General features: G+C 55.4%; 4 protein-coding genes across 4 annotated transcripts; 2 read left to right on the forward strand and 2 right to left on the reverse strand.

Moving 5' to 3' along the window:
- Window positions 1–941: 941 nt before the first annotated feature.
- DICSQDRAFT_178143 (aldehyde dehydrogenase) lies at window positions 942–3,967 on the reverse strand. Its single transcript, XM_007362211.1, has 14 exons — window positions 3,877–3,967; window positions 3,266–3,823; window positions 2,882–3,157; window positions 2,678–2,801; window positions 2,592–2,614; window positions 2,360–2,530; window positions 2,125–2,301; window positions 1,874–2,071; window positions 1,665–1,807; window positions 1,547–1,609; window positions 1,397–1,486; window positions 1,296–1,333; window positions 1,218–1,235; window positions 942–1,158 (listed from the first exon to the last, which is right to left on the reverse strand). The coding sequence occupies exons 2-14, from the start codon at window positions 3,292–3,294 to the stop codon at window positions 1,075–1,077; spliced, it is 1,434 nt and encodes a 477-aa protein (XP_007362273.1). The 5' UTR covers window positions 3,295–3,823; window positions 3,877–3,967; the 3' UTR covers window positions 942–1,074.
- Window positions 3,968–5,027: 1,060 nt separating this feature from the next.
- Window positions 5,028–5,646, reverse strand: DICSQDRAFT_53051 (fungal hydrophobin; the record flags this gene model as incomplete). Its single annotated transcript, XM_007362212.1, has 3 exons — window positions 5,028–5,103; window positions 5,175–5,391; window positions 5,499–5,646. 3 exons carry the CDS (start codon window positions 5,644–5,646, stop codon window positions 5,028–5,030), a joined length of 441 nt encoding a protein of 146 aa, XP_007362274.1.
- Window positions 5,647–7,468: 1,822 nt separating this feature from the next.
- On the forward strand, window positions 7,469–9,144 carry DICSQDRAFT_152774 (uncharacterized protein). The gene is made up of 5 exons (XM_007362213.1): window positions 7,469–7,744; window positions 7,800–8,480; window positions 8,543–8,635; window positions 8,702–8,800; window positions 8,866–9,144. The coding sequence occupies exons 1-5, from the start codon at window positions 7,562–7,564 to the stop codon at window positions 8,941–8,943; spliced, it is 1,134 nt and encodes a 377-aa protein (XP_007362275.1). The 5' UTR covers window positions 7,469–7,561; the 3' UTR covers window positions 8,944–9,144.
- Window positions 9,145–11,577: 2,433 nt separating this feature from the next.
- DICSQDRAFT_166643 (uncharacterized protein) lies at window positions 11,578–13,756 on the forward strand (the record flags this gene model as incomplete). The annotated part of the gene is made up of 22 exons (XM_007362214.1): window positions 11,578–11,687; window positions 11,746–11,824; window positions 11,881–11,894; window positions 11,956–11,997; window positions 12,053–12,109; window positions 12,175–12,184; window positions 12,235–12,252; window positions 12,309–12,334; window positions 12,392–12,417; window positions 12,474–12,508; window positions 12,559–12,583; window positions 12,637–12,648; window positions 12,708–12,745; window positions 12,807–12,820; window positions 12,894–12,972; window positions 13,032–13,078; window positions 13,132–13,144; window positions 13,197–13,224; window positions 13,283–13,336; window positions 13,388–13,412; window positions 13,476–13,645; window positions 13,704–13,756. The coding sequence occupies 22 exons, from the start codon at window positions 11,578–11,580 to the stop codon at window positions 13,754–13,756; spliced, it is 975 nt and encodes a 324-aa protein (XP_007362276.1).
- Window positions 13,757–13,820: the final 64 nt, after the last annotated feature.

Below are 13,820 nucleotides of genomic sequence, written 5' to 3' on the forward strand. Positions count from 1 at the left end.
CTCCTGTAGTCAATATCAGCATGGTTACAGCGGTCCCCGACGAAAATCTGCTTTCAGGAGGCCTGATCCAGCGAATCCGGACAATTTTGGACCTCCCGATGGCCTGATCCAGAGTCCGGCCAAATTTGAGCGAAAATCTGGAGGCCTGGTCAAATCCGGACGAATTTGGCCTCAGACAAGGCCTGATCCATCGGACAATTTTGGCCGGATTCAAGGATTTTGGATCATACATTTGGGTCTATTGCCGGGGGTCCTGCAAAGCCCCACCCAATACTTAGCCTATCGCCACCCACAAGCTCGTCGATCTTTCCTTTCGAGATCTACTTACTACCGCATCATCGACTTCATCGGCGATGATGTTTGACACGCACAGGCCACCAGCGCCTTTTGCCTTCTATCACTGCAAAAGTATGCACTCCGCTGGCTTCAGGTCGTGAGCTCGAGGTCAAGTAAGTACTATGGTAGCAATTCGGAATTCAAGCTAAGACCAACGAATTCCACGTGGATTAGTCAATCATTCCCATCCTCATGCATTACCCTACTCCGAGCCTTAAGTCTGCGTCTCTCGAATGATCAATGCAGGGGCCCCAGGCGTGTTGCCTTTACTCAGATGCCTAAGAACAACACACCGTACCAATGCTTAGGCCGCTGAGGCGTGAACGCGCCAAACCCTGCATGACCGTAATCACTTTGGCTATTTGTCCCCACGAGTTAAGCGTACGCTACCGGCTTTCGCGAGGTCGAGTTGCCACGGTCACGATAGCGCAGGTGAAGCGGGCCTGATGGGTATGCCTATATCGATTCACTTCCATGGACATCTACATCTTTAGCGTTGGCAGACGGTATAGCATGCCCGACGTTGGTCGAACGTGTTCTAACATCGCATGCGTAGCCGATACCGTCGGGCCAAGCATAAGCAACCGCACAGGCATAGATTACGGGTCGGCTAGTATAGGAACTATATCGGTCAACGATGATAGACAGCGAGGACATCTCAGCTGGCGACCATGTCGCTGACCCGGAAAGTGACGAATACCCTGCAAAGGCCCTACCCGCACCTAGAGCACCGGTAGGTCAAGGATTCCGGACGACAAACGACTGCACAAACGTCCATGAAGCCAGACCATACTTGGAGCATTCTACTCCGATCCCAGAATGCTGGCGGCAGAACATGTCAAGGAAGTGAACTCAGAATGTATTGTTTCGTCACAGCTCACCTTCGTTCCACCCATCGGCTGGTGACCGCTGAAGTCAGTGAAAAATCCTGAGAGAGCGTGACAAATGAGCACACTCACATGCTCTGCAGAGACCGCTCCCCATTCGTTGACCCATACTAGAGCACAGGGATAGCGATCAGAGGATGAAGCGGGCGCAGTATCCATTTTTTGCTCCTTACCCATGCCGTTGTACAATCCGTCTGCGATGCGCTGAACCCGATCCATATCCTCACCCCAAACTGACGAGCTGAATCCGAAGTCCGTGCCATCTGAAGTGACACTCATGCTGGTCAGGATCAACGGTCGACGGTCTCTATGCGGTTACGCACTCGCTCGTCGGACGACTTCGTCATCGTCTTTCCACTTGAAAAGAGGAACGATGGGACCAAACTCTGCAATGTTGAAAACGATGAAGAGTGCGCGTAAGGCATAGGAAGGAGTACCCACGCTCTTCTCGTGCGATACGGGACTCGTCAGGAGGGTTATCGATTATTGTCAGCGGTATATAGTAGCCTTTCTCGCCTGTTGGGCGAGGTGAGCTTTGGAATGCGATCTTGTAGCCCTTCTCCTTGCAATCTGCCAGAAGACTCCTGCAGTAGACAGAGTCACCTCCAGCACACTGACACGGAAGGCCAGGTACCGTGAACCGCACTCACTGCAACCGGTCATATTGTGCCTTATTTTGTACAGGGCCCATGTTCACGTCTGGATCGAACGGGTTTCCGATGCGAACCTCCTTCGCTATTGCAACGAGTTCGTCCTTCACGGCGTCGTAGATTTTCTCGTGCACGAATATGCGCTTGATCGTGAAGCAAACTTGGCCAGCGTTGTGCGTCGCGCCGAGGAAGAGCGCCCTGTTTGGAGATCGTGAGTTGCCCCGTGCGGACAATGGAGCCGCAGTACTCACTGCGCGGCCTGCTTTACGTCGATGTCGTCGAGCACGATGGCAGGGTCATTTCCACCAAGCTCAAGGGTGACGCTTTTGAGCTCCGCGCCCGCCTCACGCATGATGGCTTTTCCTCCTCCCGTCGAGCCAGTCATGGACACGCGCATGATGCGTGGGTGCTTGACCATCAGCTGGCCGCTGAGGTCCACCGTGATAAGGGTTGATCATCCTGTTTCACACAGGCTCGATAACTCACAGATCGTTACCGCCATTAAGCACCTGCAGGACCCCGGGGGGCAGCACGGACTGTGCGAGCTCGATGACCTTGATCACGAGACAAGGGGCACTCGGGGGAGCCTTGAGAATCATGCAATTCCCGGCGAGAACCGCCTGCGCAAACTTGTTGATGCCGAGGGTCAATGGAAAGCTAAATTGCGGAGCGTGAACTCTTGTACTCAAGCCGCCGGGCGTGCGTATGGTGCGCTCACTTGAACGGGCATATGCCTGCAACCTGACAAGATCGGCCAAGAAATATGAATCAGCTGATCCAAGAGGGTCTGCCGGTCTTACTCACCACTCCAAAGGGCCTGAAGCGTATCTTGGACACCCTCCCCGAATCCTCCGTCCTAACCTCTTCCTCCAGTTTCTGTTTGGCAACGCCGCGCAGCCACGGCGTCGATATACTCAGCTCGAACGCTCTGCAGACCATCAAGAATCATATGAATGCGTCAGCACTACTTCGGCTCTCACATGGGTCGCACACCATCGCCGGACTCACGCGGCCCCGCGGTCTTTCCCAATCTCCTTCATGAGCAGATGCGCGACCTCCTCCGCATGCCGGTCGATGAGGTCGGCGAGCCTGTACAGTGCAGCCTGGCGCTCCTCCCACGGCGTCGCGCTCCATGCGGGGAAAGCGCGCTCCGCAGCTGCGATGGCGCCCTCGAGCTGCGCGGGGGTTGCGATGGGCACGCGCGCCCAGACTTCCTCCGTCGAGGGGTCGATAATGTCCGCGGACGTGGGCGACGTCGCCTTCTTCCCGTCGATGATGTTGGCGCTGCGAGAGAAGACGAGAAGTTCGAGAAGTCAGCAGGCCTTGGCAACAGCTGTCGACGGGTGCGGAGAAGGGGGCGATAGAGAGGGGGTGTGCGGGGGAGACACTCACAAGCCGTCCGTGAACGAGAAGCCGGTCATATCCAGTAGCGTCCTGTGAGAGGCCAGGGCGATCTCTCTCGGCCGCCCCTTTCCTCGGGCTTGCTTGCTTTATGCCTGCTTGCAGCGCCAGGAACGCCAGCAATTTTACCTATCGTGTGTACCCCAAATCGTCCCACCCAGCTATAGATGCAACATGGGTCGAACCCGGCCCCGCGTGGCCGATTTCATCGGGGTTGCATGAGCGCCATCGTCGGGTCAACGCCATTTCTGTCATGCCTGACAAACACACCACGCTCGCGCAGCGCAGCGAGACGTTCCTCTGAGCCGAACAGGACACGAGAACACCAGGTGACGGCAGGGTACGTCGTATTTCCTTTGCTTCTGCTCCGCACAAATGACACGGCTTCGGTGGGCGCGAGTACACAAAGGGACTGGCGGGTCCCACGACCTATGCGACGCCGTACGCTTAGGGCCAGCGCAGCGCATGCATGGGCGTTTTGGGGGGCAACGCCGGGACTAGGTAGGCGTCTCGTGCTCGTCCTCTGGCCAAAGAATCAGGGCAGATGACCTGGAAGGGACTCCTCAGGGGAACTCCTCACCTGGAAAAGGGATCGTACTCACTTCTAGCATGGGCATAGAACTAATTGGAGCTACGCCACTGGGAGCTCGGCGGAGAACTGCGACCCGTGAGGCCGGAGGACGTAAGTAGCGGGCATTGGAGGGCTACCGGCGACGTCCAATTCTATTTGATCGACTTGAGCTGAACTCTCCACCTATCGGAATTTGCTGATACATGTTCTGCGGTTTCCATTTGCCGCCTCGGAGGCATATTGCAGCTCAAACCATGCTCGGGTAGAAGCGCGGAGCCAAGAACAGATTCCCTGAGGTCATGTGGCCATTGGATTGGAAGAGGCCCGAGCGGCGCGGCAATTTTGTGCTAAGAAGATACAAACACATTGTCAGTGGACCAATAACGCATGTAGAGTTCCCTGCTGTACGTACCAGTTACACAGCGATTCAGCGAATGCCTGATCACCTATCCGGCATGCACATCATACGTACAGGCATTTTTATGACACGATGCGGCGAGTCCATGTATCTCACTTATAGACTTTTGGAATACCTGATGCCCCACTTTCTGTAATGCCTCACGACCTGGGAGAGATGATCGCTGTTCGAATGAAAGAGGACATATATAGACGCCGGTCCGGAAGCGGCATCGGGTCGTGCACTGGGACAACGGTCTTCCCTGGTTCTTAATCGAAGGCCCCCGCAAATATTCGTCCCCAGGAGAAAACGTACGGAGCTCAAAATCGAGAGCGTACAGTCTCTTGAATTGACGAAACTTGCGTGTCCTAAGGCATAGTATCAGAGTCCAGCAACAGAGTCTCCGGCGCATATGTAACCAAACACGTCACAGAGGCGAGTCGAGGACGATAGCACAGGATACACAAGGCTTTGTCTACTGGGCAGTCGGGTAGGGGTATAGCGCAGGAGAACGCGAGTGTCCATGAGATCTACCCTCCGGGGTGATGACAACGTAAGGCTGGAAGCGACAGTCGAAACCGGATGCCAAAGCGCAAGATACTATAGGGAATCCATTCATTCTATGGAAACTATTAAACGTGGATGAAGATATCGCCGGGTCCTCCCGGACTTACGAGTTCCGTAGTCTAGGTTTTGCGTCGCGAGCGGACGATACATCACAAGATGACTAAAGGAAAGACGGAAATGAGGGACCTTAGCGATAAACGGTACTGCGGACGAAAGAATCACGTACTCGGAATGCAGCCGATGGAGATCAGACCGCCATGGCTGTTGTTCTCACAGCAGACGGGGCGCTGAGAGCTAATTCGGATACGTACGGGCGGCGAGGTCAGCGCCGAGGACAAAGTGTAAGTGGCGAAGTCGAAACATACCAAGTGGACCCAGCGCCGACGCCCACGACACTGAGCGGCGAACACTGCACACCGACAAGGATGTCGTCGGCGATGCCCCCAAGGCCGAGGAGACCGAGAATCGCGGCGACAACGTTGTTGTTTGCCTTTGAGACCTGGTTGCAGCATTGGACGGGGCCGGTGTTGCAATTGCCGTCACCCTCGGAAGGGGTGCCAGAAGGGGTCGCGCGCTTGGCAACTTCCGCTGAAGATTTCAAGCTGTCAATGGACGTGTTCGTGTGACGGGTGAAGAACGCGCGCTCGGACGGCGCGCATTAGGCGGTTAATGCCCAGTTGGAGACTCACCCTCAGTGCGGGAAGGCGCGTGGCGACGGTGATAGTTGCGGGGAGGGAGCGGGCTGAGACCGCGAGCCAAGCGTTGGGCGTTGGTCTCGGTGGCCTGGACGGAAGCAGCGGCAGCGACGAGAGCAGCGACAGCGTAAGTGAACTTCATCTTGAACTAGTTGATGGCGGCGACCGCAAGGGATTGGGTGAGGAGCCCGAGAGCAAAGAGCGAAGGGGTGAAAAGAGTGACGTCTGGCACGAAGCCGAAGGCTTGGGCGAGGCCTGTAGGGGACGGGTGGTGGAAGGACGAGAGTGCGAGAGCGAGAAGCGCGGTCGAATGCCCGCAAACAAGACGATTTATACAGAGCCGGAGCACCGAGAGTATCAGTCTCGGTTCGGGCGCGCAAGCCCTTCGGTAATGGCATGTCCAGGTTCTCGGCTCGGCTGCGTGACAGAGAAGGCCGCTTGCCGTGTCTTACGTTCTGAAACGCCACGCAAAGTCAGGCAAAGACAGGGTAAAGCAGCGCCTTACATCCAACACTGGGCGTCCCAACTGCGTGCCCCGAGGTCGTCGAGCTCGACGTTTGCGAGCTTGTCGACCTGGAGCAGAGGCTATTCACGATTACGCCCACGCACCTCGCTCGTTCTATGGACGACCACCGCCGAGCGGACGGACGGAGGGTACGGCAGCCCGAGAAGCGAGACGTAAGCGGTAACCGACGAACTTCTGTGAAGCCCGCTGCCCGCCCAAGGCGGGCACGGAGCGCCCCGATATGCCCCCAAAGTCCTTCACCGACACGTCGGCCGAGATGGTCTTGACCGCGCTCTATAGGGATGTACGCATTCGAGTCCTTGTCCTCCAGCCAAGAGAGTCATGGACTCGACGACGATCTGCAAAAAGTAGCGTTAAGACAGGGATCGACGTCTTGCAAGACAGAGCAATGCGCTGCCAGAGACGCACGTATGTCCTTAATTAAGTACTACGCTAAAAGCGAATCGGACGTGTTGCAGCTACTTGCCGAACTCAATCGATCTCAGATCCCTATCCGCGGCGAGACCTTCCCCCCGCTGCCTTCGCATCTCTTTCGAGCTCTCCATCGTGAACACGCATTGCTTGGACACCAATTATGTGCGCGATAGCTGCACGATGAAGCTAGTCGTGAACAGTCTCATCACCGGAGCGCGTCGCAATTGCTTGCACTTGCACTTCCTGTGGGCTTGGACGGCTCGAAAGCTCATATAACAGATTCACAGGAGTTTGAGCTTCATCTCGTTACAGTGCTTTGCAAAAAAGATTGCAGTGCGAAGCGCGCAAAATCCTGTTTGCCCCTGTTTGCCCACCCGGGGAAACGCCTGCAATGCCGGAAGCCTCTTTGCAGCATGGTCGATTTTCCAGCCACAAACCTACCGGATATATTCAGAAGGTCGTCATTCGGAGGCAAAGAATATCCTCGTGCATTTTTGCAGTAGGAAAGCGGACATGGACTCAAGCACGGCTTTTACGGACGGAGTCCTTATGAGCGTCCGGTTCCCGAAACAGAAATCCTTGCCGTAGCCGACGAGTGACCAAACAGGAGCAAACAGGATTTGCGCGCTTCGCACTGCAATCTTTTTTTGCAAAGCACTGTAGCACGAGCCCTGCATGTACCATCCAAAATGATTTCACAGACGACACGAACCTCTGTTATCGAGTGCACTCTGCCAGGATCCTCACGAGCCCAAGCAGCCCAGCTTCCAGATCACGCGGCTTCGTCCGATGGTGCGCATCGCCCGCAGTCCTTCGAGGCGGTTCGGCCGCAGACCTGCTGACTGGCGGACGACCAGCTCTGAGCCATCTGGTCTCTGGGAGGATACACGAGGCACCAACAACCACATTGCGACGAGGTCGTCATCGAACGATCTTCTAACTACTTGACAACAGTTCCTGGGCAATCAGTCACGACCGCATGGCTGCCTTACCATTGTGGTCTCTCTCTGCTGCCAGTGTACAAATCGAGAAGCCCTACTTAAGATGACCGCTGCTCGCGGTACAGAGGGGCCTGAAGTCGATCCCTTCGTCCCGCTTTGATCTTTCGCCTCCTCCGATGAGCCTTCGACTGACCCTCTTCGTTGCTCTGGTAGCCAGCGCCTGCAATGCCTCATTTCACGTTCACAGGCGGCAGACCGTCAAACCTGTGGTAGCCAGCACGACTCTGTACCCTTCACTCAACATGCAAGGCCTGAATCGGGACTCTTGCGTTTCCGTCGCCTGGGAGACGAACCAAGCTGTAAGCCTTAGGCCTTCGCATCCGAACAGCCCACCATCCTCACCTTCAGCATCAGCTCTGGGTATGCCGAGACACGCAGCAGCTGCAATCCAACGGCAGCCCGGGTGTCGGCCTCATAGCCAACACGGCATCCTACTCCGGGCTCCCCTCTGACAAGTCAAACCCCCAGGCGCTGACGCTCACCTCCCCGCAAGGCTTCGGCTCGCTCTTCTACAAGCTCGAGGCGAGCGAATGCCCGGACTTCGGTGCATGCTCGGACGGCACGCGCTGGGTCGGCTGGCCCAACACCGGCCCGGTGGTGACGTTCAACTTCAACGGCGCGATCTCTGCATACCAGTTCCTCGCGCGCCAGAACCTGAAGGGGCTCTCTGTCACGAACACACCGGACTACTCGCTCTACCATGTCACGTCGCAGACCGCAGACGCGAGCAAGATCCCGACGACGAACATGGATATCTCGGGCTTCTGGACCGGGAGCCAGGTCGGGTACGGCAACGACGCGAGCGTGGTCGCGAACGGGTACGCGTACCTGTATGGCGCGACGCCGAGCGGCGGGCTGGCCGTCGCGAGGGCCGCGCTGACGGGCACGCTGGGCACGCTCGAGGACAGGAGCTTGTACCAGTTCTACGTCAATGGCCAGTGGCAGACGGCCATCCCGAACAAGAACGATTCGGGCATCACGCTCGCCAACACGCGGTCTGCCCAAGGCACCGTCTATTTTTCCAAGAAGTGGAACGTGAGTGCTATATCATCACCTGTGGGCTTCTTAGACGCGACGGTTGAGGTGCTTATGATCAGTCCTTTGTGTGGATTGGAGGCGACGGGTTCCCGAATGCTAACTTCTATATCTCCACTGCGCCTAACCCTGAGGGCCCTTGGACGTCACCCACGGTAGGTACATCAGTCGCCTGGATCGACCATTTTTGGTCACGTCTTCACGCCGCGCCTGCTATACAGCTTTTCTACTCGGGCGCCGTCGGGGATTCCGGAACGCTCACCTACTCTACTGTCGCTCATCCCGCGCTCACGGATGGCACGGGCAACTATATCTTCCTCGTGAGTGAACCATGCATGCGATGCGGAGAACCACGAGCCGATGCAGACCACCCTTTGCGATGCAGAGCTATAGTCGCACTGTCACCAACGCGCAGGGCTTCCAGGTGTACGACCAGCCGCTGATCCGTGTCGACTGGCAATAAGTCCCATCAGGCAGTGTTCGTTCCACTTCATGAGGTTTTCGTCGTATTCTACGGGGGTAGCGTCTCGTTTCGTCCGTGGCGCTTCCCTTCCCCCACAATCTTCGTCGTCGGGAAAAACGGTATACCCTCTGCTCGTCTAGGGAGCACTCGCATTTCTGTGGACTTTTCTGTATGCATCCTCGTGCTGGTCAACATGGAATTGGGCTGTACCGCATGGCGTCCTTGTATCTGGACTCGCTGGTGACCGCCTTGCGTTATTTGATGACATTGTGGTATGCTATGCCTTCACGTTCAAGCGGTGTGTGAGGGGTCATTTCGATGATGCCAGGACTCTTCCTGTGTGTGTTGTGTCTTAATGCCCGGCCAGGTCAAGGGAGTATAGCCTTGACCAATTGTGTACCGTAATCCTCACCTTCCGTGTGCGTAGCCAACTTCCTGACTAGATAGCTTTACAGGCTTTATCTTCGCCGGGCATGGCAATGTCAGAGCTCGCTGTCATGCTCACCATGTTCCATCCATCGCAACCTCTAGGGTTCGTTGCAGTCAGACGGCAACAACATCCGTGGACCATGCTCGTGGTATGTCGACCTTGTAACGGTTTGCGCGTTGTGAAAGATCAGCCTCAGGACAGTTTCCACGCAGAGGCTGGTGCCAGTAACTTGTAAGTAGCCTCCTAATATTGCTGGACGAGCGCGCCGGTACCTGCCTTCCATAAATGGAGATACCATGCCATGCGCGCCCGTGTCCGGACCGCCATGGTCGAGCTCCCTGTTTCTCCTGAATCTTCTCTAGTCTCCTACAAACAACAGCTGTTACAGAGCTTGGGCAAACTGGGCTTCCAACAACGCCCCGTTCAAGTCGCGCATAACATAGAAATTTGTACGTACCAGCAACATTCATGGTGGTACTCCAGTAATCTGATGCACTATAGGAGCCTTACGCGTCCTTGTGCGGGCGGGCATTCGATACCACGTTTACTCGAGACTCCTGTTCACACTATGACCAGAACCCGACTCTGCAAAGATATCATGGGCGTACCTTGCGCCGATCGTGTAGTCGAATTGGGAGCTACAAAGAATGGCTGCCCTGAGCGCTCTCTGGATCTGGCTTAGTGAGTAGTCCTATCTCTGTCACCCGCATTCGTACGGCTCCCCCGTTGCTGTTGTCGTAAGACTCAACGGCTTCGATGGCGGAGTGGTCGTCTGCCTCCCGTGGATACACAAACACGGCCTGTCAGCATCTTCTGTACTCCTTGACTGTCCTCGATCTCCGTAACCCACGTTTGGGAATGTTGTCTCCTGTAATCTTGCCCTGCCTGCTACATAGGAGCCGCGTCGGGGCATCGGGTGACGCTGCCACAAAAGGCTCCTTCAATGTCGCGAGTCCGAGAAAGCCGAAGCTGGGGCTTCAAATGAACCCCCACTGGTTTCTGTTGTGTGGCGCATGAGTGGAACGCGGTGGCGGGAGTTCGACTGGGCTTCTACATCCTCTGCTACAAAGCCATTCAGCTACCGGCCTATTCTCCTTCCGATGACATCTATTCACCCTTGTTGTGAATGATCCGAAGTCAGCGGCGAAAGTGCTGCACCAATCGGGCGGATAGGTACGAGACCAGTCTTTCGGAACGCCTTGTCAAGTGGTGGCGGAGACGCCTGATGCCTTTGGGGGTGCATCAAAAACTTTGACAGAGCTTGGGATCATCGAACCGCGTTACGTTTGAAGAGAGACGGGAGAGAGTGGCATACGAGCAGACGTCCCAAGTCGTCGTGCAGATCGGGGAGCCCCTGGAGATACGGCAGTTTACTCGCGACGCAAGGGGAGTTCTGCAAAAGAAAGTCATCTTCAGCACAGCGCGGTGCGGGAGCAGAAGATAGAAGGAGAAGGGAAGCCATGCCACGCATGATCCTGAGATGAAGGGAGAGGCGTGGGGCCGGTCGTCCAATGGGCGGTGATCTATCGTCTGTACCAATCAGGGGCGGTCAGGCATGGTAAGTTCGAGCAAACGATTCGGGACACGGTTTGCCTAGGGCGGACCCGTGGTTCTCGCACGTTCCAGTGTCAGACTGGACTCTTAAAGAGACAGATCCCATGAAGGTATCGACTGTGTTGGAACCCGGGCAGTCAATGTTGCTAGAAATACAAACTTCTGGCACCTTCCTAACCAGCGCCATCAGGAGCAAGTATGTGCTTTGCGCAATAAACCGCTGACCCGACTAGCCCATGTCGCTACAGAGCTGCTCTCGGAACCAAGCAACGCCTGAAGGCCATGTCCACGCCCAGCTTCAATCAGTCTGAAATATCCATGCGGCAGCCTGCTTACCACTTTGAAGCACCACGGTCAATTTAGCTTCCTCGGCTTGACATGTGTGCCGTCTTCGCTACTTTGGCAGTGGGAGACGGCATCCGCAATCGTTCTGCTCCAAGGTACGTCAAGGTACTTGTATCCTGATATGCACACCGCCAGATGCTGACTGTTCCCGTTCGTTCAAATGCGAATCCGCTGGTAAGAGGACCGTCATAAATAGCAAATTGAACTCAATCACTCTCGACGTTGATCAACCACGTCCGGATTCTCACTAAAGCTACATAAAGGTCCTGCCGCTTCGGTAGAAACTCGCTTCATGGTATCAGATCATGGACAACCCCTCTCCAGGTCTCAACTCAACGGCACCGGCCCCCCCTGCGCTGCCTTCTCTTGGCAGTACGTTTGGGGCGGTCCTTCTTGGAGTGTTCTTCTCCCTCATGTAAGTGCGGCACGAGAAGGGTTTTTCTTCCCGCATCGATGAGCTTATGCCCCCGCAGTTTATATGGCGGTATTTTACACCAGGCATATCGCTATTACCGGACGTATACTAGTGAGCGGCTTGGTTTGAAAACCCTTGTGAGCGGCTCCCAGTGTCCGGTTGCCCGACCGCCTTTTCGCTAACGTGTATGTAGGTATCTGCAACTGTGTGGGTAGTCGCGACTCTGCTGCTCACCAGGAACCTTCCTCACACTTTGCGTATGTAACAGCCTCCTTGAGACGGGCCATACGGCCATATCTATGTACATCTGGTGGGTCTTCGCCTTCTGGTTAATCTCGGGATTCCGTACAATGTATGTTGGTCAGCTACCGCGCTCTCGTTACCGATTACGCCAATCCTGCAAGCCTTTCGAACGTCACCAGGTAAGCCAGTATATATTCGATTCCACCCTGAGGCAATCTAATGCCATTGCGGGGACAAATTGCAGGAGTGTTGATGTGAGTGGCATGCCCTTCGCAGTCTCCGTATAACTACTCATCGAGCTCAGATCCTACCAGCACTGTCGGTCAGTGGCAGAGATACATGCCTTGTATCTAAGCTCCAGTTGACACCAATCTTTAGGGGCTCATCGTAGCTTTGACCCAATCGTGAGCCGCATCTCCCTTCCTTGAATGCCTGCGTCCAGATCACTCAGTCAACCACAGGTTCTTCCTTCGACGAGCCTATCTCTGTAAGTGCTCGCTTGTGTGACCGAGATGCATCCGCTCGACCTCACCTTTCTCGAAGTTGGAAAGCAGTATCGCCCATGGGCCCTCCTTGTGGTATGTCGACCTTCTGACGATCCGAGCGATCTGCTGATGGGCGTGCGAAGCTCTTTCCACTGGTCCTCGGATTCGGTGAGTGGCAGCCTTGCCTGCCTGTACCCCCACAGTGATTGACCCTGGAGCAGGGTTTTCGATAGGTCAGGCACTACCGTCGATGCTCCGATCGCTGTACTGACTGTTTCCTCAGCATCGACAGTTGATGGGTTCGCATGGTTCTCAACATGCGATGTAAACGTATACGACTGAGCGGCCTGTTCTAGCTTTATTGGGGCCTCAAAACCGGGAGGCACATTAGGACTTCCTCACCCAGTACGTCTTGGCCCATTTGCGGGGCAATGCTCGTACTGAGAATGCGTGAAGTGGATCATAACATGTGCATCAGCGCTGGGCGTGTCGACGGACTGGACGTTGACCATCATCCTGATACTTGCTCTGCGTCGGAGCAGAAGTGGCATCAAAAGGTTTGTCCCTGGTCTGCAACGCACAACATTCGCCTCAGACCGTTCACATCCCGTCATAGAACCGACTCCATGCTGGACACGCTGATCCTGTACACAGTCACGACGGGTAAGCACGCTTGTTGTATTCTGATTGTCGTCGACGATTAACGGTGATGATAGGCCTACTTACAAGGTAGCAGACTTCTCAGTCGATTGTGATGATACAAAGCTCAAAGCTCTTCTAGCGCGTGCATGCTGCTGGTTTTCGTATTTGTATGTTTCGCCATTCGTGGGTGTACAAGCCCGTGCTCATCGATGGATACCCAGTCAGTAGCCACCCCACACAACTTGATATACATCGCGTTCTCTTTCCTGCTCACCAAGCGTGCGTGTCCTTCTCTGCCGTTCCTCGATATCCTCGCTCACGCACATGCAGTGTATACAAACTCGTTCCTCGCAGCGTATGCAGCAATTTTTTGTCTTCTCGAAAGGATTCCCATTGACTTCGTGACACTTGTATACAGATTGAACACCCGGCAATCCCTCCGGTCGGACTCGACCGTGCAAAATTTTGGGACCGACGTCTTTGGGAGCGGGCTGGCAATGGAGCTCCGCAGTGGGCCGAGCAAAGCGTCGCGCCAGGAGTCGAACGCAGTGGCGTTGGAGCTCACCGAGCGACCTGCGTCGCGCCAATGTGAGTGCACGACATCGACTATAGACCGTAACACGGACTCCTCACGCCTGTCTGCTAGTCGGGAAGATTTCTGTTCATACTACGACGACATACGAGTCTGGCGTAATGTGAGGGAAATTCGGAAGTAGGAAGAACTTGAAGGGAGGACCCTATGTGACTTGTACTGAATATCAGT

This window comes from Dichomitus squalens, assembly GCF_000275845.1.
Source record: "Dichomitus squalens LYAD-421 SS1 unplaced genomic scaffold DICSQscaffold_4, whole genome shotgun sequence".
Taxonomy (NCBI): Eukaryota; Fungi; Basidiomycota; class Agaricomycetes; order Polyporales; family Polyporaceae; genus Dichomitus; species Dichomitus squalens.

Bases quoted from the DNA above. Each gene is read 5' to 3' on its own strand.
- DICSQDRAFT_152774 (XM_007362213.1), top strand. From the start codon at position 7,562: ATGAGCCTTCGACTGACCCTCTTCGTTGCTCTGGTAGCCAGCGCCTGC. The intron at 8,481-8,542 runs GTGAGTGCTATA...GCTTATGATCAG, and splicing joins ATTTTTCCAAGAAGTGGAAC to TCCTTTGTGTGGATTGGAGG. The intron at 8,801-8,865 runs GTGAGTGAACCA...TTTGCGATGCAG, and splicing joins CGGGCAACTATATCTTCCTC to AGCTATAGTCGCACTGTCAC.
- DICSQDRAFT_178143 (XM_007362211.1), bottom strand. From the start codon at position 3,294: ATGACCGGCTTCTCGTTCACGGACGGCTT. The intron at 3,158-3,265 runs GTGAGTGTCTCC...CTTCTCTCGCAG, and splicing joins TTCTCGTTCACGGACGGCTT to CGCCAACATCATCGACGGGA. The intron at 2,802-2,881 runs GTGAGTCCGGCG...GATGGTCTGCAG, and splicing joins GGGAAAGACCGCGGGGCCGC to AGCGTTCGAGCTGAGTATAT.